This window comes from Pan troglodytes, chromosome 1 (genome assembly GCF_028858775.2).
Source record: "Pan troglodytes isolate AG18354 chromosome 1, NHGRI_mPanTro3-v2.0_pri, whole genome shotgun sequence".
In the NCBI taxonomy this organism is placed as follows: domain Eukaryota; kingdom Metazoa; phylum Chordata; class Mammalia; order Primates; family Hominidae; genus Pan; species Pan troglodytes.
In genome coordinates, this window is record NC_072398.2 from 183,197,702 (window position 1) to 183,223,594 (window position 25,893).

A 25,893-nucleotide genomic window follows, 5' to 3' on the forward strand; every position below is an offset into this window, starting at 1 on the left:
ATTAGAGGTAGAAGATGCCCCCACGAGAATGAGAAGCAGGATCATCCAATGAATAAAAACAGACAAATTCAGGCAGAATGGGGTTCAAATCCAGTCCCCCTTTTTACTTACTTTGAGGCTTGGAGATTATGTGAGATGATGCTCGTAAGCTTTAAGCTGGCATCAGAGCACCAGTAACACTCGGTAACAGTTGCAGCTCGTATTGACACCTGTGACTTTCAGAGTCTCTGGTCTGAGATGACCAGCTCCCTACCCTAGCAGAAAGGGCCTTTGGCCTAAACCCTTAAATGAGGCATTGGTTGGGTGCTGTGAACTTCCCCCAGTTTAACAGGAACATGTTGGGCACATACTGCATTTAGTGCTAGTGAGGGACAGGAAGAGGAAAAGTCTCGTGTCATGGCCAGGGACAGATGGCTTCCAATGTGGTGCCACTGAAGAGCCCCGGAGCCACAGTCCAGAGACCCTGCCTCAGCTCTCCTGAGTGATCTTGGTAAGTCCCGTTTCCTCTCTGGGCCCAGTTTCCCATCTGAGGGACAGACAGGCCCTTCCAGCTATGGTCTGCTATGAAGCTATTAGAAAACAAGCCTGTCTGCCCTGTGCCCAAGATAGAATTGATCAGTCATGGCCCAGTGAGGCTGAGCAAAGCGTGAAGGCATTCCCAGCACAGAAGACCATGTGGACAAAGGTGTGGAGGCGGGAGGAGCCCTAGATATCACAAAGTCCTAGATATCCAGAGCTGCAGGCAAACCAGTTGCTTTGGATCTCTCATCCGACCTGCTTGGCCCAGAGAGGCTGAGGCCCAGACTGGCATCACAACAGGGTCTCTGCTAAGTGATCACAGTGAGATCTCTATCCCCAGGCAGAGGGCCACCTGTGACCCAGGCCCCGTGTGCCCCAAATCCGGTCTCCTCAGGCTGAAAAGCTCTCTAAGGAGGTCAGTCAGGGTACAGCCCACCAGCCCCTTGTACCGGCAAGAAGGCTCGGGATGCCCGGATCCTAGACTGGGATGGCTCTCAGAGACCCTGTAGTGCCAAGACCCACCCCTGCTCCAGGGAGCCCCTTGGAGGTGCCTCATGGTCAGACAGCTGACAGTGTCTCAGACACACACAGCCTTGCTTTCTGCCTTGGGCTTGTGATTTCTGCCTTGGGCTTCCACCTAAGATCTCGCTCTGGCTTCTGCTGCTAGTAAACATTTTAAAGTCCATGGGTCTGTTCCTGTTCATTGTGTTGATGGGGAAACCGAGGTCTAGAGGATAGCACTTGCCAAAGTCACACAGCAAGCCAGGAACGCACTACAGGCTAGAGCCAGGCTTCTGCCTTCTGCCCAAGCAGAGGGCCTCTTCCCCACTTTGGGGTCCCTGTTGACTCAGAGCCGACGCGGCCTCTTGGTGCCAGCCATCTGTGGAGCCTGGGAACACTTGCAGTGTTTGGTTTGGCTTTGAGGCCACTTTGCCATGAGACAGTTTCCCCCATTGTGAGCCTAGGAAGGGGTGGGGATCTGGACTGGGGGACTGAGCTTTGTGAGCAGAGTCAGGCCCAGGAGGTGGGCTGGGGGCATTTGGAGGGGCTTGTCCTCCACACCCCCCACCCACCAGTCCTGCCCCATTTCTCTGGGACTCCTTCCAAGCAATAAAAAGCCCGCTCAGGCTCCAAGCGGGAGTTTTCATCTTTGGTTTTCAAAGTGTGAAAGAAAATGCCTTTGGGCGCCTTGTGAGACATAGTATTCATAACTCCTACTTGGTCTCGCCTTCTGATGGTGGGGGCCCCAGCTCCGGGCACCTCAAGGGGCACACCAGCCTGCTGTCCTGAAGCCAGCCCACCAAACCAACAGTTCCTCAGGCTGAAAGGATGGGGCAGCAGCTTAGGAGGACGTTTTTATGGACTTCTTGTGTTTTGTATGTGGGTTTCTTTTTTTTATTTTTGTTTTTGTTTTCATTAGAAAAGAAAGGGAGGAAAGGGGCTGAGGTAATGATCCCTGCCCGGCACAGGCACTAATCCCCTCCAGGGGCTGAGGCCAGATGAGGCCTCAGTGTCCCCGCCTGGCAAGCCTCCATCTGCGGGTTTGAGAGATCTCAGCCGGAAGCACCCACGCTTCGCTCATGGGCTCTCCATCAGGGGTTTGCTCATCTGTTCAGTCAGGGACGGCTCCTTGGCCTGTCTCAGGCTGGGGAGACACTGTCTCTTACAAGAAATCTGAAGTCCTTCAAGCTCAGTTTCCACACCTTAGAAAGGGGAATAATAATAACATAACACGTGTATAGCACCAAGCAGTGTCTGTCAGCACATTGTAAGTGCTCTATAAGTGGAAGGTGTTATTATTAGGAGAGACACAGACACAAAAATATTAATAATGATGCTAAAAATAGCCAACCTCTTCTAGCACTTCTTGTGTGCCAGGCACTGTTCAAAGCACGTTACATATAGAAACCCATGCAAACTACGTATAATAAATGGAGACCTACAACACAGAGAGGTCAATGAGAAATGTACAAGGTTTGGGAGAAGCCTTAACTGCCCCAAGTGGCATTGAGGGATGGAAGGCAGATCAAAGAAGGCCTCCAGGGGAAGGGCATTGAGTCTGGCCTTCAAAGGTGAGTAGGAAAATGGCAGCAAGACTGTAGGTGTGATGGAGAGGGTGGTATGTGTTGAGAGAACCATGAAAGGGGAGGGCAGTCAGGCCAGATCAGGCCGGCATGGGGTGGGAGGCACAACATGCTTGATTCTGTGGGTGCGTAAGGGACATTGGAAGCCACCTGGCCCTCCCCCCCACTTCCACACACACACACTCTACTCAGAAACGCCATCCCTGCATCCTCTGGGTGGAACAAGAGTTTGCTCCCTCCCCTCCTGATAGTTCCTTGGAGTCTCTCTAAAGACAGAAGATCATGGCACATCACACCAGGTTGAAAGGAACCTTATGCAACTGCAGGGGGTGCTGAAGGCCAGAGCATCACCGGAAGAACGTAGAGGGAGAGAGGGATGGGGCAGTGAGTGAGGACCCCTCTCTTTAATGACATACATCAAGCCAGGACAGAGTGCCAGAGGCCGTTTGGACACCTGCTCCCAAGCCAAGAGCCCATGTGGAATCATGATATGCTTGGTGGCCCCGGGTTCCCTCCCCTGCCCACCTGGCCTAGCTGAAGCTGAGCCAGGGCTATGTGAGAGGCGTCTGGCCAGGACGGTGGCCTGGACTGAGTTCTGGTGGTGGTGATTACAGGCTGTCACCACTGTGATTATGGCCAGCTGTTAGGACCTCACAGCCCAGCCCGAGGAAATGCAGCCCGGAGTGACCGAGGGCAGCCTGTCGAGGTGGGGCAAGCAGTGGGAAGCGTGGCAAGAAGGCACACATGCTGCAGACTCCATGAAGCCTGCCCTGCCCTGTTTCTACAGCCTACCCTCTAGGCTGGCCAGCCCAAAGGGAAGGGCAAGCTTCTTGCCCACCCATCTGCTAGTGAGCACCTACTGTGTGCCCAGTTCAGATCCTGGCCCTGCTTTGTGTCCTGCAGGAAAGCCACTTAACCGCTTTGTGCCTCAGTTTCTTCCTAAGTACAATGGGGACAACAGTCATACCTGCCTCCCGGTGTTGTCATGAGGTCCAAAGGTTAAAGAGTGGCCAGTGCTTCACACAGAGCCTGGTGCGGGGGCAGGGCTCTGTACGTTCTTTTCTCACCGTCCAGGAGTGCCCTCCCCATGCTCAAACTAAATTCACTATGCCTTTCAGGCTGACTGTGGCCTCCCTGCTTCCGGGAGGCCCTCATGGCCTTCCCTTCATCTACCTGCTGCCCCCCGGTCCTCCCCTCTGGGTGACGGGGCTTGTGGGTTCCTCTGTCTGCATCTGCATCTCTGTCTGCCTCCTGCCTGCTCAGGGTTCCTCGAGGATAGGCATGGCCATTGCTTCAGGGCCCAGCCTGTTTCTCTATCCCAGAGCCTGTCCCTCTCGTCCACAGGTCTCCTGTCAGACTCCTGACCTCTCTGCTAGGCCTCTGTAGTTGTGCACTCCCTCCTCAGTCCCTGTGTTAGCCTCCGTCTCTCTCTGCCTGTCCATTTCCTGTGTCTCTTTCCTGGACCTGAGCCAGTAACCTGGCCCTGAGTACCCCCTGCCCCCGCCTCCAGCTTCCCAAGGCCACCGTGTGCTGGGCTCAGGTCAGCTTCCAGTTGGCTCCTGCCCTGACTCTCCTTCCATCTCTCTCTGTCACATGGGCTTTCTTGAGCCAAGAATCTCACCTGTTATTTCCAAAACTAGATTCTGTTTTTGTAAATTCGTGAAGGACTGCACCTCTCACTAAACATATCCTGCAGCTGTGCAAAGTAAGGCAGACCCAGGGCTCCTGCTTCATGGCGTCCCACTCCCACTTTCCTCTGGGACCTGACCACCAGGTAGCCTCCCCCCCGGCCACCACACAGCCTCTCTGAGCCTCAGTTTTCTCATTCATGGAAAGGGAGCAATGAGACCCATTTTGAAGGCTTGTTATGAGGATCAGAAATATTGCTTGGAAAGTGCTGAGCTCATGATGGATGCTCAACAAGCGGTAGTTATGATAATGGCAGGGAACGCGGTGGGGTTGCTTGTCTTGTTTTCTGCGTGTTTTGGTGGTCTGCAAGGGGAGAGCAGCCAGCAGGCAGGGCACCTGTGTACGTCGATGACTGACCACCCCATGGTACCCCAGATCTATCTCCCCAAAACACTATTCTTTCTGCCTGGGACCCATTCTCTCGAGTGGTGACATCTGAGTGGCTGAGATGTGACAACCTGTGGCTGCCAGGGCCTGGCCCATCCCCCAGAGCCTGGCAAAGGGGGTCCGTGTGGACTCTGGAGCTCAGCCAGGCTGGTTGTGTGGCTCTGGGCTGCCCGGTTTGCCTGCTCAAGCTCCTTGTTCCCTTCTCCATTGTATTAGGCAAAATAGACCTGAAAAAATCAGATCTGAGCCCCAAGGCTTCTGCCCAGGACGAGGCTGCCGATGGTGACTCTGCCATGTGCTTCCTCCTTTCCAGCACCACCGCCTCACCACCCCCGCTGCCCCTGCAGCCCACCCACAGCTCGGGGACCGCCAAGCCCCCCTTCCAGCTTTCAGACCAGCTACAACAGCAGGACCCGCCAGGGCCCGCCAGCAGCTCGGCACCCACCCTGGGCCTCCTCCCCGCCATCGCCACCACCATCGCTGTCCGCTTCCTGCTGCATAGCCTTGGGCCCTCCTGACCTCGGCCACCCCAAGTGGAGAAGCCAGAGAAATGACACAGGGGTCTTCGGCCACACCCCACTGCTCCTGCCACCACCTCCAGGGGGTGCCCAACACGTCGAGGGCAGTCCACATGGGATTGGCTAGACACTCTAGAGCTTTACTGTACCCAAGTTACATCTTCTTTTTTGTAGAAGGATCTTAATTTCCCATAGTGCTATGGGGCTCTTTTGTAAAATACGTGTCCATATTAAAAAAGAAAAATGTATTTATTCTACCGATAAAACTATTTTTATGTGGCCTATGTTATAACCCCCTAGCCCTAGTGCTGGCCCGGGAGGGGAACCCGGGACATCAGTGACCTCCTGTGGACTGTGGCTCTGGACTGGCTTGCTCTTGGATCACCGAAGCCTCCCGGGTCTGGGTTTGGCTTCTCCGACTGTGGGGCCCTCAGCGGGAGGGGCAGGGAGGCAGGCTTAGCCTTTGTGAAGCTGGATTTGGGAGCCAGAGGTGTGAATGTTGGCCATCCTCCCCTCCGCTGGATGCACCCGCGGCCTGGGAAGATAATTTAGGAAAGAGAATGCTGCTATTTTGAAACCCCTGAGTGTCTATGAACTGGCCCTCCAGAGCTCTTGGTAAGTGTTTTCAACCAAAGCGCTGGGGTGGGGTGGGAGGTGGGATACTGGTGCTGAGGAAAGCAGTCCCCACCCCACAGAACAAATGAATAAACTGAGATCCAGAGAGAACCAGGTGGGTAGCCCAAGGTCACACGGCAAGTGGGAGAGTGAGGACATAAATCCAGACCTCTCTGTTCTGGTGTCATGAATCCAGCTTGGGTTAAAGGAGAGGCTGTTGAAGTCCTGGCTAAATGGATTGAGCTGGGCCGAGGGACTGGAGTGGGCACGGGAGGGCAGTTTTAGAGACAGGGGCTTAGGCCTCACATGATGTTAATAGTAATGAGAGCTGCCATTTTTCCAAAGCCTGCAGCGTGGCAAGCACTTTGCACACTTGCTTCACTGATTCTTGCGCTAGTTCTGTGAGATGTGACTATCCCCATTTCACAGATGAGGAAACTGAGCCCCCAAAGAGGTGAAGGGACTTGCTGAAGAGCCCCCAGCCAGGATGTGGCCCCAGATCAGTGTGATGCAAAACAATTCCTGCCTCCTGTTCCCTGTTCTGCCACGTTCTCTCTGCAAGGGAGTCAGATCTCACCCAAACTGGGGCCAGCACAAGCTTTCACTCCACCAAGAAACCTTTTGGCCAGCTGCTTATGTTGACCCCTCTGGCCAAAGGGCTCTGGCAACTGCATGTGCCATGTGTCGCATGTCCTGACTTGCCAGATCTTGGAGCCCATGAGAAGCTTTCCTGCCAAATCAAAGGCTGAGAGGTGGGCACAGCTGTGGGGCACCTGGGGAGGCACAGCAGCCAAGTGGGGAGGCAGGTGACAGGGACTCCAAGAGACTTTAGCCCCTCGGCTCCTCAAGGTGGTGGTTGAGGAGACAGAGGACCCAGGTGGGCTAACTCCCACCTGGGAGGCCTGAAACCCCATGGGGCAGGTGCCTCAGTAATTACAGAGTCCTGGAACCTGACAGCAGAAAGGACCCTTCACTTGATGGATAATAGTAACAGTAGGAGGAATAATAAGGCCCACAGAGAGGAGACACTTCTCCAAGGCTGCACAGCTGGGTGGGCCTGCTGACTCCCAGCCCAGTGCACCCCAACTTTACAGCTTCGTGGGTTTCTCTGGCAGGCTTGATGGCAGCTAATTGGCCCCAGTGCCATCTTGCCCAGCTTGGCAGCTATCTCCCTTCTGAGATGGCAAGTTCTGAGCAGCTCATGGGATGGTCAGGAGTCCCACGGGCATCTTGGCAGGCAGCTGAATTCTTTACAGCTCAGCCCTGATGGACGTGTTTGAGCTTGAGACCTGGCAGGAGACTGGAGCTCTGCCTTAGAGGGCCCAGCCAGCCCCGTGGGCACCATGCTCTAAACTGAACTTGACCTCAATCCAGGCTGGAGTTGGTTTATCCTTGGCAAAAATGTGACTTCCTATTTCTGAGCGGGAAGGGGCTTAGCTGACTTATAAAGCAGGCTCAGAAGTTGGACATCAAATGGATCGTGCAGAGCACTATTTGGATGAGATAAGTGTAAAGGAATTAGAAGCACACAGGCCAGATTCCTCTCTGTTTGGAGCAGAGTATGGCATGAGACGTATTGAGATGGAGCTTGAGGTTAATTAAAGATGAAGCATTTGGGTAAACAGTCCAGGCACCTGACCGTGTGCCCAGATCTGTGCCAGGCACTGAGCCAAGAAAGTAAATTAATACAGCTTGTAATTACTGAGCACATGCAATGCCAGGCTCTGTATTAGAGCTGAATCTAACCACTCTCCTTGGCCCAGAGGAACTCATTATCAAGATGGGACAAGCAGTGCAATGCTAGATTACGTCGTCCTGGCCCCTAACTTCAGGAAGATTCAGCCTTAGTCTTTCCCAGATCCCTCCTCTGGGCATATTAGGGGATCCTAAACTCTCCCTTACCCTAATTCAAGTGTTTAAAGAAAGATGGCTAGACTAACCGATGGAGTAGACATGTACCTACAGGAGAGCAAGAGCCAATGTGGTCAGACATCTGTTGCCAAAGTTCACTGATCTCTGAGGACCACCAGCTGGCCAGGGTCTGAAATGAACTCAACTTGCTGACTTATGACCCAAAAGACTTGAGGCACATATGCAGGAATCTGCATGGCTGGGGCACTTGAATTCTCTCATCCTGGGCCAGAGAACCACCATTCCATAAGCAGCAACCCACACCTTTGACACGATCTATCCACCACTTACTGACATTTCTTCCAGAACCGTTCTTTGTGCCCAGCCTCATAAAATGCTCCTGTTGCTCTGAGAAATTTGTGTGCACTTCTTAGACTTTTCTGTTTGACTGTGAGGCAGGCAGGAAAGACGAAAGGTCTGAGACCCAGCAGGTAAAGTGATCTGCTTAAGGTCGGGCAGCATGTTAGTGTGGCCCTGGGTCCTCTACCTCTCACGAAAGCTGACTGTGTGATGAAGGGCTCTCTGGGGCATGTCAGAATGGCCATGTCCCCAGGTCTCCCTCCAGTGGTGGGTCTGATGCACCAGCAGCCAGATGAAGACAGGGAGAGCCCTGTCATCCACAGTGGAGGGAGAAGAATCAGGCTGCCAGGGAGCTGCAAAGGGCTGCTGAGGGTGCCTCCAGCCCTGAGAGTCAAAGATCTGGGATCTAGGAAGCATGGAACCTTGTGCTGGTTATGAACAAATTTGTCCTTGCATTGAAAGACCCTAAGCATATTTTCTTCATGCTAAATAATGTGTTATCTACAACTTCCTGGCCTCGGCTAGACCTGGACAAGCCTAGGTGCTCAGGCCCCTTGTCCCACTTGCCTAATCTCCAGCCCAGGGCCATTGTCACAGTGCATCCCAAAGAGGAGGGAAAGTCCTTCTACCAAAAGGAAAGTCTATTGAAAATGCTGTGAAGGACAAGAGAAGTTCTCCAGGGAATTGCAGCTTTGATGGCATCCTGTGTGGCAGACAGCAGAATTGGGGCTGGTGATAGTTTTTCAGTGACTGTGAGATAAGAACCAGAGTTCTCAGCCTCACCCTGAAGTGTCCTCTAGACCCTTCATGACCCAACCCTGCTGACCAGCCACGTCTCTCATGTCTCTTACCCTGTGCCTGGCCAGCGTGATGTGCAGTCATCTCTAGAATAGACAGGATGTTTCACACATGCTGCTCCCTACCCCTGGAAACTCCCTTCTCTCCCCTGTAACTGCTCATCCATTGAGGATCAACACAGATAGCACCTCCTCCAGGAAGCCCCCTCCCATTCCTTTGTGCTTTCTTAGCATCTATCACAATACCCACTGCCCAGTGTTGTGACTATCTGGTGTGTATCTGCTCCTCTCTTGGACTGTGAGCAGCTTAATGGCAGGGGTCATGTAAATTTGTTTTTGTATCCTCATCTGACACAAAGGTGGTGCTCAACAGATGTGTAGAGAGAGAAAGGAAGGGAAGGAAGCAGAAGGAAGGGGAGGAAGAAAGGAATGAAGGCAGAAAAGAAGGAGAGAGGCAAACCTTAGTTCCGCCAGTGGAATAATTTCCACCAAGCCAAAGCTGTCTGGGGATGGCCCGGAGCCCCCAAGGGTGGCAGGTTTCCCATCGGGAGAGGTGTTTGAGCAGGGGCAGTGTGCCCACTGGCTGAAGAAGTGGTAGGAGAGTTGACAACTTGGCAAGGGCCTGGTGTAGATGACATTGAGGGTCCCTCCTGGCTCTGCAATGATCAAGTTCTGTGAACATTGTTATTTTTCCAGAAATTCATCTGAGCAGCCAAAAAAAATCACCCCGCTGGCTGTCTAAACCACTAAGGTTCAGAAATAAGTCCAGCCTCCCCACTCCACCCACAACCACCACCACCCCTCACAGCGCCCCCTTCAACGACCCAGCTGGGCTTGACTGCTGCCCTTGGGCGGGGGAACTTCTGAAAGGTGGAGGAGGAGTGAACTGGAACCCAGGCCCGCAGCCCAGCCCAGAGCTCCTTCCCGCTCTGCCCCACTCCCTGACCCCAGGGGAGGAAAGAAAGTGTTCACGAGAACTGATTGACCCCCTACTTGGCTCTTTCCAGGGAGCATCGGCTATCCTCACCCTTTCTCCAAGTGGGAGCTGGGCTCTTCCTTTCCGGAGATACTCTGGATACTCCTTCACTTTGCTGGATGACCTTGGGCAAGTTCCTGTCCCTCTCTGAGCCTTCACTTCCTCATCTGTCAAATGAAGACCTTGTTTCCTGCCTGGGCAGTTCTAGGGCTGGAGGGCAGGGGTGACATGGACAATCTTGGGCCTCCATGGAGATGAGGTGCTTGGCTTTCTTCCCAGGACCCACAGGCTGCCATGGGATTGAAAGCATGTGGAGGCGGGAAAGGTGACAGAGTAGCATGCCTCCAAGGCCCCCTTCATCCCAGTCCTGCTGTGGGGAAAGTGGGCTTTGAACGGGATCCAAGTCTAAGATGTTTCCGGTGAGCTGCCAGGGACAAAGGGCTCTCAGACATCTTGGGTCCCCAGTGGCTGGGGTGGGCAGGGGTTGATTCAGCCAAAGGAGGCTCTAGCCCAGAACAGAGGAAGCCAGAGCCCCTGCCCCATTCTTGAGCCTCACAGAGCTTGTCCCCGAGTTGATTCACTGTGCAACACAGGCTTCAGATTCATGTATTTGAAAGGTATTCATGATGTTGTTCTCTTATCACCTCTGCCCCTCACCTCTGTGAATTATCATGAAGAGTCCTTTAAGAGTATAATAGAAGACAAAGATGCTATTAATGTTATTTTGCCAAAAATATTTTTGTAGCATAATATATTAATAAAAGATATTATGAATTCAATGGCTTAGTGTTTCTGTGTGACAGCTCCCCTCTTCCTGCCAGGGAACGTTCAGGAAAATTGCCTTTGCTGTGAGGGCCGAGGCCTGCAGTGAAGCAGAGGAGTTGGAGTGAGCCCGGTTTTCATGCACAGAATTGGGCAGACTTTGGGAGGATGGTTTCAGCAGGAACCCAATGGCTTGAGAGGCCTCATGCCAAATGAGGTCCAGATACCCTCTCCCCAGCCAGATTGAGCTGCCCAACGATGTGGAGAAGGAGCTGCTCGGGGACTTTAAACACAGCTTGAATCTGGGGCTCAGGCTTGCAGTCTCCCTTTTTTTTTTTTTTGCCTTTCTCACTCACCAAGACCTACTGATTCTTCCCGATCAGCTCTTCCTACACACTCCCTCATCCCCATTGCTCCACCCTGGTCCAGACCTTTTACCTGAGCCCCTGCCACCTAGCCAGGCCCCTCCAGTCCACTCTCCCTTCGGCAGCCAGAGAGCGCTGTCAACCAACAAAAATGACCACATATCTCCCCTGCTTTGAAAATTCTTCAGTGTCTCCTCGATGTTGACAAAGGTTACACAAGGCCCTCTAAGATCTGGTCCCTGCCCATGACTCCTACAAGAAAGCCACCTCTTGCCAAGTCTTCCCCCAGCATTCCACACTCCAGAGTTGCTGCCAGCCTCAGTGTTTTCTAACTCCGTCCCCCGCTTCACCACCCGCCACCTCTGCACTTGCTGTTCCCACAGCACTGCCAGTCTTTCCTCTTTATGCCTCACCCATTGCTCTGTTGAACTCCTACACATCCTACACAACCCAGCTCCAATGGTATCTGTTGCACAGAGACTTCCCCAACTCCCCAAGCCATGCCTCCCCTCTGTTCCTACAGCTTGCTGTTCCTCGGAGCACTTAAGGTTGTGCTGAGATGATCTGCAGTGCCCACTCTGCCCCTTGGCTTCCTCGTGCCAGGGCCACGGGTTGCCTCTCTGTGAAGTCAGCCTCAGCACAGTGGTTTATGTATGCCATATAGACACTATATATAGTGGGGACTTGTGGAAGAATGATGGAGTAAACAAAAAGGAAAGAAAGAAGGGAAGACTTCAAATACAACATGTCATATCTGTTCTATCACAGCACAGCATACCATCCAGTGTCAGCTGACTGGGAACCACACAAGGTATTCCTGCAGCAAGTTTCACCCGGGAAAGACTTAGTCACTGGAATTGCGGGGAAGGAGGGACAGGTCACTGAGAAGTTTAGAGAGGAAGAGGACTCTATTCTAAAGCCCCAGAAGCCTCTACCAGAGGCGATTTATTGCCCATGGTTACTGAGCTCTTTTGGTTCCTACTAAGAGGAATATGGACTCCACACAGTGGCCCCACCTGCACATAGTGTGACAAGAATGCAACTGGAAGCTAACATTTGTTGAGCATTTATGATGCATCAGACAATGTTCTAGGCATTTATAAATACTAAATCATTTCACTCACGCGGCTGCTCTTCCTTATCTCCGTCTACTGATGAAGCAACTGAGACACAGGAAGATTAAGTAACCCGACACAGTTTATAAATGCTGAAGCCAGGCTGGGAACCCAAGTAGTCCAGCTCCAGGCCTATTCTCCTCATTTTTATCCGGCAATTCCGTGATGTCAGGTGTGGGCTGCGGCCTGCGAGGTGGGCAAGGATGCATCCAGCATCCACATTTCACAGGCGGGGGACAAAGTCAGGAAGCGACTGAGGCCCAACACAGTGAGCCTCTTCCATGTCCAGGAGCCTGCCCAGACCTCTGTCCCACCCACCAGACTCTGGGCAGAGATCCAGAGAAGCCCTGCCCCACTCCCCACCACCCCCGATGATGGTCTTTAGGAGCTGACGTCAATGGTGTGAGGATTCCTGCTGTGGCTGTGACCCCTGTCCTCTCTGCCCCTCACACACAGGAAGGAGGCTGCTGTCATCCATCCACCCAGAAGTTCGGTGAGCGAATGAGGTCTTGTCCTTTCTTAGGGGCGGTAGTCCCCAGTTCACTTACTCCCTGGAGAGGCCGTGGCCCAGAAATAGGCTCTCAGACTTGACGGAATGGGTGGCTGAGGGAGGGGCGAGGGATTCCTCAGCTCCTGACACACTGCTCTCCGTACGGCAGCAGGTCTTCACTCCCTCTCCATCTTTCTACATTCTCTGAGGCCTTTCTGTCCCTGAACATCTAGGGTTCAACAGCCTAGCCCTTCAGAGGAACCATCGGACAATGTCCTGCAGCAGCCGGACTCTTGAGATGAGGACCACGGGTGCTGGGTTTCAGTCCCAGCTCAGCAGGCCTGCTGTGTGACCTTGGGCAAGCTCTGCCATTCTTGGACCTCTGTCTCCTTATCTGCATAGAAAGAGCAAAAAGTGGAGCAAATTGTATTCACTAAAATTCCTTTTAGAAAGAGCAGCATCTTTCTTTGAAAGACTGCTTCTATCAGGGCTTTAGGTAGGAAGGAAAACCACTGTCTCCCACCTCAAAGGAGGTAGAGAGAAGGTATTCTTTATGACTGGGGTAGGAATTTTATCATTTTACTCCTGAGAAGGAGAGCAGGAGACAGAAGAAATCAAGAGAGAAGGATGAGAAGTCAGGAGCTAGGCAAATGGAGAGAAAGTGAAGGAGGAGGAACATCTCGTTGATGGGGAGAAAACCTGCCAACAGCAGTCATTTTCACAGTGGCCATAAGAACCCCACCCCCATCTGCTCTGCCAGTCTCCACTAGGTCCTCATGGCCTGTGAAGATTTGGGACGGAGCGGGGTGGTACCATGGAAGGGGCTGATTGCACCCAAGTAGACATGGGGTAAAGCAGAGGCTGCAAGCTGGAGACCAAGATCACAAGTGTGTGAGCCCCAGGGAGCCCATGCACTCTGGGAGGACTTGGAACCTCAGCCACAGAGTAGGGTGCCAAGAGTGTCTTAACCAGGTACTTTGCAGTAGCAATACTGGGTTACAGGTAGCTGGGAATAACAAGCTTAGACCTGCCAGCCTTGGGCTTTCATGAGGTAAGGGACTTGGGAGCTGCAGGGCTCTCTCAGGCAGGCAAGAAAGCCCCCACCTCACAACTACCTTCTAGGGGTGCTGTGGCAGAGGGAGCACCCCGGCCTAGCCAGCAGGACAGAATGAAGGCTGGGATGGGCTGGGCTTGGAGGGGAGGAGGTAGGGGCTCCAGCTGCTGCTCATAGCAGCCGCCAGCCAGGGGAGCTGGGCTGGCCACTGTTACGGTATCGCAAAATGAAATTATTTTCAGAAAATATTCGTAAAATCTTGTTTCATATCAGTTGGTTCTGGGCTTGCAAAACAGTTCCTGGTTTGTTTTGTTGTTGTTTTGTTTTGTTTTTTCTTAGTTTTCATTTCTTCCTCCCTGATCAGCCACAAAAAAACAGTGATAAAATTCCCAACCTGAAGACACAAGTTCCCAGGCAAGGAAGGGTTGGGGACTTGCAGGTCCCCAGACATCCCTTCCCAGTGTTCCCTCACCTCTGCTGCCCAGAGACCCAAGAGGGGGACAAGGGGGCTGAGCAGGATGGTGACCAAGGGTGGGGACGAAGAATGAAGGAGAAGATAAGCAAAAGAGACAAAAACACATAGAAAGATGGATGGAGAGAGAGTGAAGACACAGTAGGAGACAGCAACAGAGAAGCAGAGAGAGGCAGAGAGAAAGGGGGAGAATGAAAGGGAGTCATCGGAAGAAGCCTGGATGGGGAGGCAGAAAAACACAGACGAGCATGGGTGGAAACAGAGAGAGGCAGGACTGGCTGGAGTCAGAACACAGCAGGGTCTCAGCAAGAGGGAGGAGGCCTGGTTCAGATCCACAGCACAGGCTGGGGCCTGGCTTGAGGGGCCAAGACAGACGGGCCACTGGAGACAGCTCCTGGGTCCAGCAGTCTTCCTGCTCCCAGGGAGACCTGAAAACACAGATTGCTTCCAGGGCCAGCCAGTCTCCCCGCATTCAGCCTCTCACCCTTCACCCCGTCCCAGAGGTTGTCCCGGCTCAGTCGGGATCTTGGGCTTATGGTCAGGGGGAGCCAGAGTCCTGGACCTGCTTTTGCGCCAGGTAGTCCCTCCATTCTCTCAGCCTTGTTTTTCTCATCTCTATGGTGAGTTTAATAAAACTAATTCTGGCACAGGCTGCAGTGAGGTTTTAATGAGATGGTGGATGTAAGAAAGCTTTGGAAACCAAGGCCCAGAGCACGTGTTAGCTGTTACTGCCACCCCCACAGGCGGCAGAGACCAGCAGCACAGGTGGAGGGCTGGCCTCAGAGTGCCCAGGCTCCAAGTGGCAGCAGAGGGGATACTCTCTGGAGCTGGTGGAATCAGGCTTTAGAGGCTGTGACTCACAGGTCAAGGCATGAGGACACCATCCGGTGGGCAGCAGGAGCCCCAGGCAGCTTAAGAACAGAGGAGTGGCATAGAGGTCGAGGAAAAGCCTGATGCCCTGGGGCCATCTCCTCCTCCCATTGAATCTCAGTTTTCCCATCAATAAAATGGGAGAGGATAGCCTCACCCCACAGAGATACCGTGAGGACTTAGGATAAGGCAGGTTTGCCTGTGCTCGTAGACTCCAAGAGCTCTGTGGTGGTGATGATGATGAAGATGAGGGAGGACGGTATTTCCTGAGCCCCACCTCCCCCTATGCCCCTTGCCCGATCCCAGGGACAGAATGACCCATGAAGTCATGTGGTCCCAGGGACTTTCCTCAGTGATGGTGGGTGGTCATGGGAGGGCACTGGAAGCACTACTGGGAGTCCCCTGGGAAGGGACTGACTCTGCTGAGTTGCCCACCCCTCTGCTCTGGAGCCATACCCAAAGACAGACACTGAAGCTTGGGCCAACCTCTGCTTGGACTTGGAAGGTGGTACTGGTAGGGGGATTGGACTTGGAAGGTGCTACTGTCTCTCCTGCCATCCAGCAGCTGCCACCAGGGGGCAGTGCTGCTCAGGTCGTGACCTCAGGCTCTAAACAGGTGACCTGACGGAACAAGGTGGGAACGTGGGAGCTGGAGGGGACATGATTCTTCTGTGGGCTCAGGCCCCTCACTGAACAGATAAGGGGAACACCAAGAGATGGACCCACCCAAGGCCTCTTGGCATGTGCAAGTCGGAGGCCAACCCAGGAGTCCAGACTCCCAGGCCCCCCTTCTGGCCTCAGCACACTGGCTCACCTAGATACAGAGAACTGGCCCAAAGAGTCCAGTTCACCTTGGGTCCAAAAGCCTTCCACATCCCAAACCTGAGCCTGCAGGGTGCCAGGCCCAACTAGAGAAATACAGAGCCTGCAGCTCGGTGGGGGAGGCAGACACTGAGTAGCATCCATCAAGTATGTGATGGTTACCATAGTACTGGGGACCTTCCTCAAGAAGTTAAAATTAATATGGAATGTGCATTTGCTTCCTCTCCCCCTCCCTTCCCCTCCCAGCAGTGCTCCCTCACAGGCCCTCTACAGTTTGCCCAACCAATCTCTCCAGACATGGGTCTCCTCCCCTCCCCTAAAACCATGCTCCAGCCATAGAGAGCTACTCGGGCTCCCTGAACGTATCTGCAATTTCCCAACTCCATCTCCATCCCCACTGTCCCTTCCACAGCTAGCTGCTCATTCCCCCTATTTTCACCTGAAAACTTCTTTCCTGGTATTCAAGGCCTCACTTAATTTGTGCTTCCTCGTAGAAGCGTGCTCTGGTCCCCCGGGCTCACACTTCCACCTCTCCTGAAGCCCCAGCCTTTGTATGCATCCAGTCTTAGATGATGGGTTTCGTATGGCTTATCACCCTTAGAATATGATAAAGGGAAAGCCGTGCATGCAGAGCCCAGGTCATATTCATTTTTCCATCCCCTGGATGAACAGTCTTTAAAATAGAGGACACGTGGTCAACATTTACTGCATTAATTTTAAGTCTGAAGACTAAGCATCATCCAAGGTTAGTATTAAATTATGTTCATCAAAAGCAAAACTGAGAGAAATCCAAACATCTAGATACAATAGAGGTCTGAGCCTTCCCTCTTCCATGCCTGGCTTCTCAGAGAAAACCTCCAAATTAGTGTTTTTCAGCAGGGGTAGTATCGACACCCATAGGATGCTTTGGGAATTCGTCGGGGAGTTTTTGGCTTTCATACAGCTGTTGCGGGGGCGGGGTGGTGCGGGGGTAGTTGTGGTCAAGGGCTAGCGACACTTAGTGACCTGCTAAGAGTCCCACATAAAGAATTATCCCCCATCCTGCACAATTTTTGCATGTTTTGCCAAACATTCATTAGGGGAGAAAAAAAATCATTTGTAATTATCTGAGCCTAGAACCTGAATCCATTTTATGTAAACACGTAGTATTTGATTGTAAAGGTTTAATGTGCACTAAATCTTACAGGAATGTAATTGCCATGTATATTGAGAGAAGAATGTGCTTCATTTTGTTCTGAACTTTACCAAGAGTTGCTCACTATTTTTGAGTGCCACCTTACTAACAACAATGCCTGCGTATTCCGGGTGTCAGAGAGACACACAGCTGTACTCCTTGGTATTTTAGCTGTCACTTTCAGGGTGACTCAGCAGTTAGGTACAAGCTTTGACTATTACATTATGTCTACAAGTGTTGATGTGCCCAAGTGTGGACAAACCAAATTACATATTATTTTATTATAAGCTACTATTTCTTTTTCCTTATAGTTAGGGCACTGAATTAATTTTTAAAAATCATATGTGTAGGTGTGTTATATTATTCATAAGTTTCATTTCAGTACAGAAGGGACACTTTAAAGTATTTGTGATAAAATGGGATCCTGGGTCTGAAAGGATAAAGAGCCCCTGTTCTAGATGTTTCTTTCCACTATGAGAAATGAAATGTCCTGAGCTGTTGTACCAGTCCCTGGATCCTGGAGCTATTCCATTTTCTACTGCAGCCTTTTCTGCATGATTTTCTAAAAGAGTGGAGCACCTTTCGAGGAATAGGAGGTAGAGTGACACATTGCACATAGCAACAGGCCTGAGCCCAAGACCCTCTTTGGCTACCTACCGGTTATTTTTCCTTGGGCATGTGACTTAACCCTGGTATTATTAGCCTTATCTGGGAAATGGAGATAAATATGACTTACTTTATAGAGCTGTAATGGCGATGACCTGAGACAACAGGCCTGAAGTGCTTTATATCTGCAAAATCAACTTCAATGCATGTTATCATGGTTCTCGAAAGAGGGAAGAAGCATGTGCCCCTGAATTTCCACAATGCTTCAAGCTTCGCTCAAGAACCCCAGGTGCTGTGAGTGGAAGATTTTGACTAATTCAGGACCCAAAGAGAGTTCCATTCCTGCTTTGCCACTGACTTCATAAATAACATTAGGCCAATGGCATCTCCTTACTGAGCTTCAGTTTCCCTATTCAAAAAATGCAGCAATTAGAGCAGATGATCTTTGAAGAGCCTTCTAAGTTTGATAGGTTAGGATTCCAAGATCTTTCTCTACCCTCTAACCTCTTAATAAAACTCCCAAGTTTTAAAGCCATCCCTTCTAAAAAATTAATTTGCATCAAATGCTAAAGCCCAACAACTAGTTGCTGCCCTTAGCAGCTTCCAGCCTGGCAGCTTGATCCTCTTTCGAAGGGGCCCTTTAAGGTCTCCAGGACATGAAGAGAAGCTCCAGATCCACGTTAGGAGCATTCCACACGCATTCGGGCAGAGGCACGAAGGTGCAGCCAGAGTTAGTGGTGGGCGGGGCACAGAGAGTGGGCTCAGGGGGTACTCAGAAGGGGAGGCAGGAAAGACAGCGGTGGGAGTGTGGGGCGTGGACAGGCTGGGTAAGACGGAGCCACCCAGCAGGACTTTCAAGAGGGGGGTGGGGGCCGTAGACCATTGGTGGCTGTATGAATGACAGAGAAGGAGGGCATGGAGAGACGTGCTAGAGGAGGCGCTGGGCAAAGCATGTTAGCGAGGGTGTGGTCTTAGAGCACATGGAACTGAGAGAAGTAGAGGGTCTGGAGCAGGACTTGGAAGCCTGGACTGTGGATTTTGGATTTGATCAATGACTGTCCCTAAAAGTCTTTTATTCAAGAAGATGGAAAAAATCGTGTCTCTCTGGGACACTGAGGCTCCTAAGGAATGCACGGGGTGGTAGCTGGGCCAGGGAATTCAGGAGGCAGGGAGGGCTAAGCCAACTCTCCCAGCGGGCCCAGGCGCGTCTGCCAGAGCAGGAAAGAGAAATAAACACAGGCCGGACGGATCCGGAGCGGGCACGAAGCCCCAGCTGAAGGTCTCCTGAATCTCCATGCTTGGCCATGCACGCTCACGGCCTGCCTACTGGTGAGAATGAAGCCGCCAGCTCAGACCCGTGCTGGAAGCTCCTCCCTGGCTGGTCATCCACCGCCCCTTTGAGCGCTCCTGGTCCCATACTTCACAGGGACTCAGGCCAACAAGAAGAGGTGTTTGCCTGCAGTGGTTAATGCTCCATGAGGCCGCTCCCTCCTCCTCTGAGAAAGCTGCCCAGCCTGCTGCTCTGGCTTCAATATAACACTTCCCTTTCAGCTTTTGAATTTCAAAGCAAACCTGAGGCTGACTGCAAACAGATGGATGGGGTCATAAAAATCTCCACGCAGGGAGCAAAGAGGCTCATGGTTGTAAAAGAGAGACTATTTTGGAAGAATGAGTCTCTGCACCCAGGCTGGGTTCCTGCCTCTTTGCGCCCTTGCTCCTTTGCTGCAAACACACCAAACATGTCTTTCTCACCTTCACCTCTGCACATTCTACCTGGCCTTCAACGCTCAGCCCCAGCTCCAGATTTTCCGGGAAGCCTTTTGTGACTTCCTCCCTACCCCTCCCCACCCACCCAGCCACTTGATTTTTCCCACCTTTAAGTTCCTATGGTACTTACTTCTGGTGACCCCTCACAGGTATTTACTACAAACATCTTGGCACTGGCAGTAATTTTTTTTACCTGTCTTACACTCAAAATAGATTCTAGGCTTAAGATCAGAAAACACCTTTCCCTTCTTGGCTAATCCAGCATTGGACACCAGGTAGGTACTGAACCAACAGTAACCGGATGCTTTTCATGAGAATGCAACTTTGTATGACTTGAATAACCATACACAGGAAGTGGATGGAGTCAATATTACCTCTACAAATCTGCTTTGGGAATTTGTTATTATGTAACACAGGAAGTATCATTTTACTGGGCAGTGAGGGATCCATTTTCAGGGTGCGCTCCAAGCAGGAAGTGATTTCATTCAAAGGATCTGCTATTACGTCCATAGAGTGCAGAAGAGTTACTCTTGGCAGAGGGCACAAAGAGACAGGACAGATAATTAAGGAGATAAAACGAGTGGTAGAACAGGCAGGTTTTGAGATCAGACAGGTCTGGGGGCAAACCCCAGTTCTGCTATTTACAAGCTGTTTGCCCCTGTGCAAGTGACTCAACCTCCTCCTGAATCTCACTTTTGTTATCTGTAAATGGGAATGATGATAATATGTATCCTGCAAGGTTGTTGTGAGATGCAAATAAGATAGTGATGCTCGAGATACACTAAGCGTTATTATCAAAGACAGCCATGCAGGCCAGGCAAATGGCAGGAGGGAATGGTACCTGGATTAGCAAGAAGCACTGACATCCAGTCTAGGTTGGAGGAAATGAGGACTCCTCAGAAACATACAAATAAGGGCTTCTGTTTATTGAGGGCTTGCTATGTGCCACATGGCACCTGAAGAACAAATCAATCTAAACAACATACTTGAGAGTGAAGGCCATTGCCCCTGCTTTACAGATCAGGAAACTGAGATCCAGAACGGTTAAATGATTTGCTCATGGTCACCCAGCCAATGTCAGACTCCAGAACTGCAGACTTAACCATTCTTCTATGCTGAAGATAAAATTTGAGCATTTGAGTTGAGAAAGTTAATATCTTATATAACAGAATATTACTTGGAACTTTTTCTGGTATCTGGAAGTCACATCTGAGGCTCCAAAGCTGAAGATAGTATGTTCCCATTCAGAAGAAGGCAGCCAGTCCACTCATGCAGGACTTGCTGAGGGATAGCAAAACTGATTTGGAACCTCATATGCCCCCACCCTCTCACCTTTCCCCAACCAGCCAACCAATGGGCCAGATTGAAGCCAGCCATCCTCAGGGTATGAGGAGTGGACTGTCAGAGCAGAAGCTGCAAGGGGGTTGGAAGACACCAGCCAGGGAGAGCTTTGCCCACACCAAGGAAAGCTTTGCCCACACCAAGGAAGAGCACAGTGGCTCTGAAAAAACCCACATATAAGCCCCTAGTCAGGGAAAGAGCTGGCATTTGGATGTCTCCACACAGAGGGCACCAATGTCCTCCTTTACTTTCATTTCACCTCCCACCCATCCTTGCAGGAGCCAGAAGCAGCCTCCAGAGGGGACAAGAGGCTTGGGCTTTCCCTGAGCTAAGGGGAAACAAACACTTTGAATTTGGTGAAAAATTTAGATTGATTTTGATCAGATGAGAGTTTTTTGTAGATGAAAAGGAGATAGTGTCCCTGATAGTGACAAGGAAAGCTATTGAATCTACATGAGAGGCCCTCCAGGGATGGGGACGTGGTCTGCCATATAGCCAGTCAAAGGGGCAGGGGGAGTTGGAAAAAAATTAAAGTTATTTTCTCTTGGTGCCCCAGCGAGTCCAACTGGATCAACAGCAGGCTACATTTGGAAACCAGGCCACTGGAGTAGGCCACACAAGTAGCACCAGGCGGGGCAAGGAGAAAAGGAATTCAAACCAGACCGTCACTGGGATTCTGCCCTCAGGTACCATGGCAGTCATTCTTTCCAGTTCATTTGTAAGGAGGTATTGGAGACCCATCTCAGAAGCCACTGATGGGGCACTTCAGAGCAATTAAATATGATTGTGTTAAGTACATAGTAAGCTGTGTATAATTTTCATTCTAGGGTATGGCTCAAACACTCCCCAGATGAAAGTTCTGAGTTGTTTTTTTTGTTTTTTTGTTTTTTTTTGCCTGCAAATTTTGTTATGTGGATATGACTTAACTGGGTAGATCATCAGAGTCCAGATTCTGGAGCCCAGAGAGAACCAAGTCAGCATCCAGCACCCACCACCATGGGGTGGTACATTTTATCAAAGGATTCTCCTCCATGAAAGATTCTCAAAAGTGACATATCTCTGACTTAAAGTAAGATCTTGATTCACAAACTTGGCACTCAAGTTCACATTTCCCATGAAAAGGCCAGTATGAAACATCCATTAATACCCATTAATATCCATTATCTTAGGGCCTCATTTTTCTGGTGTTCTCATGCAGGGCACTGTACATAAATTGTCTCATGCACTTCTCCAGTGAGGTCAGTGCTACTGACCCTGTTTTATAGACATGGACACTGAGTTTTGAAGGTGAGTCACCTTTTCCAGACCTTGCACCTAAGAAGTGGCTGCAAGGTTGGGAATTAAGACCCAAAAGACTCTAAACCTGTGCTTTCTCAACTACCCTAAGCCAGGGGCTGACCTAGCCCCAGCCCCAGCCCTGACTTTTGGAACCTAAAATGTTGCCATGTCCAGATCTTAACCACCCCCAGTCCCCAGCCCAACTCCATCTTTCAAAGAATCTTCCTCCTCCTCCGACCCCCATCACACTACAATACCTGCCCTCTCTTACAGCACATGACAGTCTGACTAATGTAATGATATTTACAGGTAGCCAGATCTTTTTTTTTTTTTTTTAATGGCTCCCTTGGTCTAAGTCCTCTTCTCTGTCCACACTCACTCCCCCGGTGACCTGAGCCCATTTCATGGTTCTAAATACTCTGCTGAATCCCAAACTTACACTCCAGACCACCTCTCCCCTGACACTCAGCTGCCACTGAGACCTCTGCACTTGGAGGTCAGAAAGCATCTCCCAGGCAGCATATTCAAAACCAAACTTGTGACGTCTTCCCCCAGATCTCCAGCACCCACCTCAGTAAATAGTGCCACTGTCTACTTGGTCTCTTAGACAAGACATGGTGGAGTCAACCCTGGTCACTCTCCCCACTCATCCCCTACATCCTTTCCATCCTCTTGCTTCTACTATCAGAACATATCCAGAAACGGGCCACATTCATCCCCCACTGCTTCTACCCTGAGCAAGCCACCCTCATCTCTCCAGCCTCCCAGCAGGTTTCCTCATTGCCACTGTGGCCACCAACTCCAGTCTACACTCGATAAGGTCACAAACCCTTTAAAATGTAAGTCAGATCATGGCATTCCCCTGCTCAGAGCCCCCATTGCTTTCCCATCAGACTTAGAATGAAATCACCATTGCTTTCCATGGCCTGCCAGGATCCAGTTTCCTCTGACATTATTCCCTACCCCCGACATTATTCCCTACCCCCTTCTCCTTGCTTATTCTATACCAACCACAGTGGTCCCCTTGTCACTCCCAAACATCCCTAGCATCTTCCGGTGTTAGGGCTTTGCACTTGTTCCTTCTGCCCAGAACTTTCTTCCCTAGACATTTTTTGACTTCCTCTGACATCTCTGCTTAAACGTCACCTTCTCAAAGAGGCCCTCCCTGGTCATTTCATATAAAATATTGCCCCCAAGACTCTCTCTATCCTTTTTCCTGTATTAGTTTTCTTTGTATCACCAGTCACCACCTGACATCGTATTGCAGATTTCTCTGTGCCTGAGGTCAGCATTCACCACCACCACTAGAACAGGAGCTGCCTGTGGCTCACACCTTTTCTGCATCTCCACTGCTGTGCCTCCACTCTCTGGCCCAGAGCCAGCTCTCAAAAAAATATTTGTGCTATGAGTGTTGAAAAGCTTTGTTTGTGATGAAATTAGGGTTACATATTTTTATGAAATGTGTATAATTACAGGTCAATTTAGGCTGGGCATGGTGGCTCGTGCCTGTAATCCTAGCAATTTGGGAGGTCATGGCAGGAGGATAGCTCAGGCCCAGGAGTTCAAGACCAGCCTGGGCAACATGGGAAGACCCTGTCTCTACAAAAAAAAATAAAAAATTAACCGGGTGTTGCTGATGTGCGCCTGTAGTCCCAGATACTTGGGAGGGTAAGCTGGGAGGATTGCTTGAGCCTAGGAGGTTGAGGCTGCAGTGAGCCATGATCACACCAGTGTACTTCAGCCTGGGCAACAGAGTGAGACCCTATAATTGACTGATTGATAGATAGATGATAGATAGATAGATAGATGATAGATAGATAGATAGATAGATAGATAGATAGACTAAATAAATAAATAAAATAATTATAGGAAAATTTGAGGCTGGTTTCAAACCTCAATTCAGGGGCCTGACCCATTGGCCAGATCTCAGATGTATGCAATGTGTCAATCCCTGCCTGGACTATGAGGACCCACAGAGAAATAACACATGCTCTTCAGGATATGACTGAAGGCTTTCTGGTCCATATGAGTGGACCACCAGTTAACAGCAAGCTTTCTAAACCATGGATGTTATACCCTTGCCCTACTAAGGGTGTTACTCTGGGTTGTAGTGACAGAAACCTCTACCAAAACAATAATATTCATGAAAAGTAGCATTGACTCAGCCCATCATACACTCAGCCCTGGGCACATCCTAGGGATGCTGTGGGTGTGAGTCAAACACAGGCCTGGCTCTCAAGGACTTTGCAGTCTAGGGGGCCATAAATCAATGTGGTGTTGGTGGGTTTACAGATGGAGAACTGAGGCTTGGAGAGGAAAACTGACTTACAAGCTATTGATGGAGCCAGAGAGCAGGGAAGCTCGTCCCATACAGAAGAGACGGGAGGTGGGTGTAGGGGAGGTGGGATTGTGCCAGTGCTGTGTGCTACATTCAGACCACCTCTGTGAATCTCCCCAGTGACACTAGACAGTGTGGTATTATCCCCTTTACAGATGAGGAAACTAAGTCCCTGACAGGACCACACAGTGGCCTGAGTGCAGGTGCTCACACAGCCATGGATTTGTCCAGCAGATTCAACCCTCACCAAACACTCGCATTTGGTTGAAAATTGCTTCAAGCACTTTGCAAACTAACATGCAAAGACATGATATTATACATTGGGGGAAAAAAGTAATAAAATGGTCAAATCATTAACATCCTTGTCTTTATACAACTCTAGGATAAAGTATCAAGTTAATCTCATTCATTAAAATTGTTGCCAAAGACGTTTGTCTTTGGACTCATCAAATATACTGTTTGATGATATCATTCAGTAAAGGCAGCTTCCCAGCTCACCCATCTCTTGTTATCCCAAAATAAATTCTGACGTTTGTAAACTGCAGAAATTATTAAGTGTTTCTTTATTTGTCAGTTTCATCTTCCAAGGATAATCTAAGGCTGCCCTTAAAAGAAGCATTGAACAAATTTGCATTTGCCTCTTAGATTTAGATATGAATTTTAGAAATAAGAATTTGTTAAAAAAAAAATCCCCACCTCCACTGAACTGTGAACTCCTGAGAATAGAGACAGTATCTGATTCATCTCTGTAAGCCAAGTCTACACTTAGCATGGGACCTGGTCCTGTATCAGTCAATAACTGCTGCAACAATACTGCATAACAAACCACCCAGCTGAATGGCTTACAATAGCAGACATTTGTTCTCCTGCTCAGGAGCTGACTGCAGGCCAGCTTCAGTGTGACTGTTCTAATCCGGGTTCATTTGGGTGATGATGTCCACACTGAAGAGCAGCTGGATGGGCTCCAGGATGCAGCTAAGCTTAAGTCTAGCCCGTGTGTGCTCATTCTGGGGCAGGCTGAAGGGGCAGTGGCTTTCTAGAGCATGCTCTTCTTATGGAAATCACCAAAACACCAGCTCCTTTACATCCTCTGCTGTGTTTCATCCACTAATTTACCACCGACCAAATCAAGTCATATGGCTAAGCCAACATCAATGGAAGGAGGAATTACTTTTCTCAGTGCAAAAGTACATGGTAAAGAGTGTGGGTGTGTAATCCTATTACAATGGAATGAAGAATTGAGACCCAAAATTTAATCTACCCCAGCAACCAATAAATATTGACTAAACAAAGGAATGAATGAAATCTTGCTCCACCTGTTTCCAGTGACATAGTCGGGGCTTCCTGTTTAATGTCTCTGAGACTCAGTATCCACATCTATAAAATGGAGCCTGATGCATGTGGGACTTAAAACCTAGATGACGGGTTGATGGGTGCAACAAACCACCATGGCACATGTATACCTATGCAACAAACCTGCACATGTAGCTCAGAACTTAAAGTAAAATTTTTAAAAATTTTAAAAAGCAACAACAACAACAAAATGGAGTGAATAATGCTTTCCAGCATGTAAGTGACTTGCCCAAAGTCTTATGGCAAGCCACTGGTGGAGACAGGATTTGAACACAGACCTCTTTGTCCAT

The 25,893-nt window shown here is 50.3% G+C and overlaps 1 protein-coding gene across 3 annotated transcripts in view; it reads left to right on the forward strand.

Annotated features, from left to right (window-relative positions):
* TRABD2B (TraB domain containing 2B) overlaps positions 1-10,575 on the forward strand; it is a 236,628-nt gene extending 226,053 nt beyond the window's left edge. For 2 of the 3 annotated variants that reach the window (XM_063802393.1, XM_063802391.1), the window contains exon 6: positions 4,993-5,285. In XM_063802393.1, coding sequence (XP_063658463.1) covers positions 4,993-5,197 — 205 coding nt within the window. In that variant the 3' untranslated portion in view covers positions 5,198-5,285. Of the gene's footprint in view, positions 1-4,992 lie in introns of all 3 variants that reach the window. The other variant, XM_001142926.6, reaches the window with a different exon arrangement.
* Positions 10,576-25,893: the final 15,318 nt, after the last annotated feature.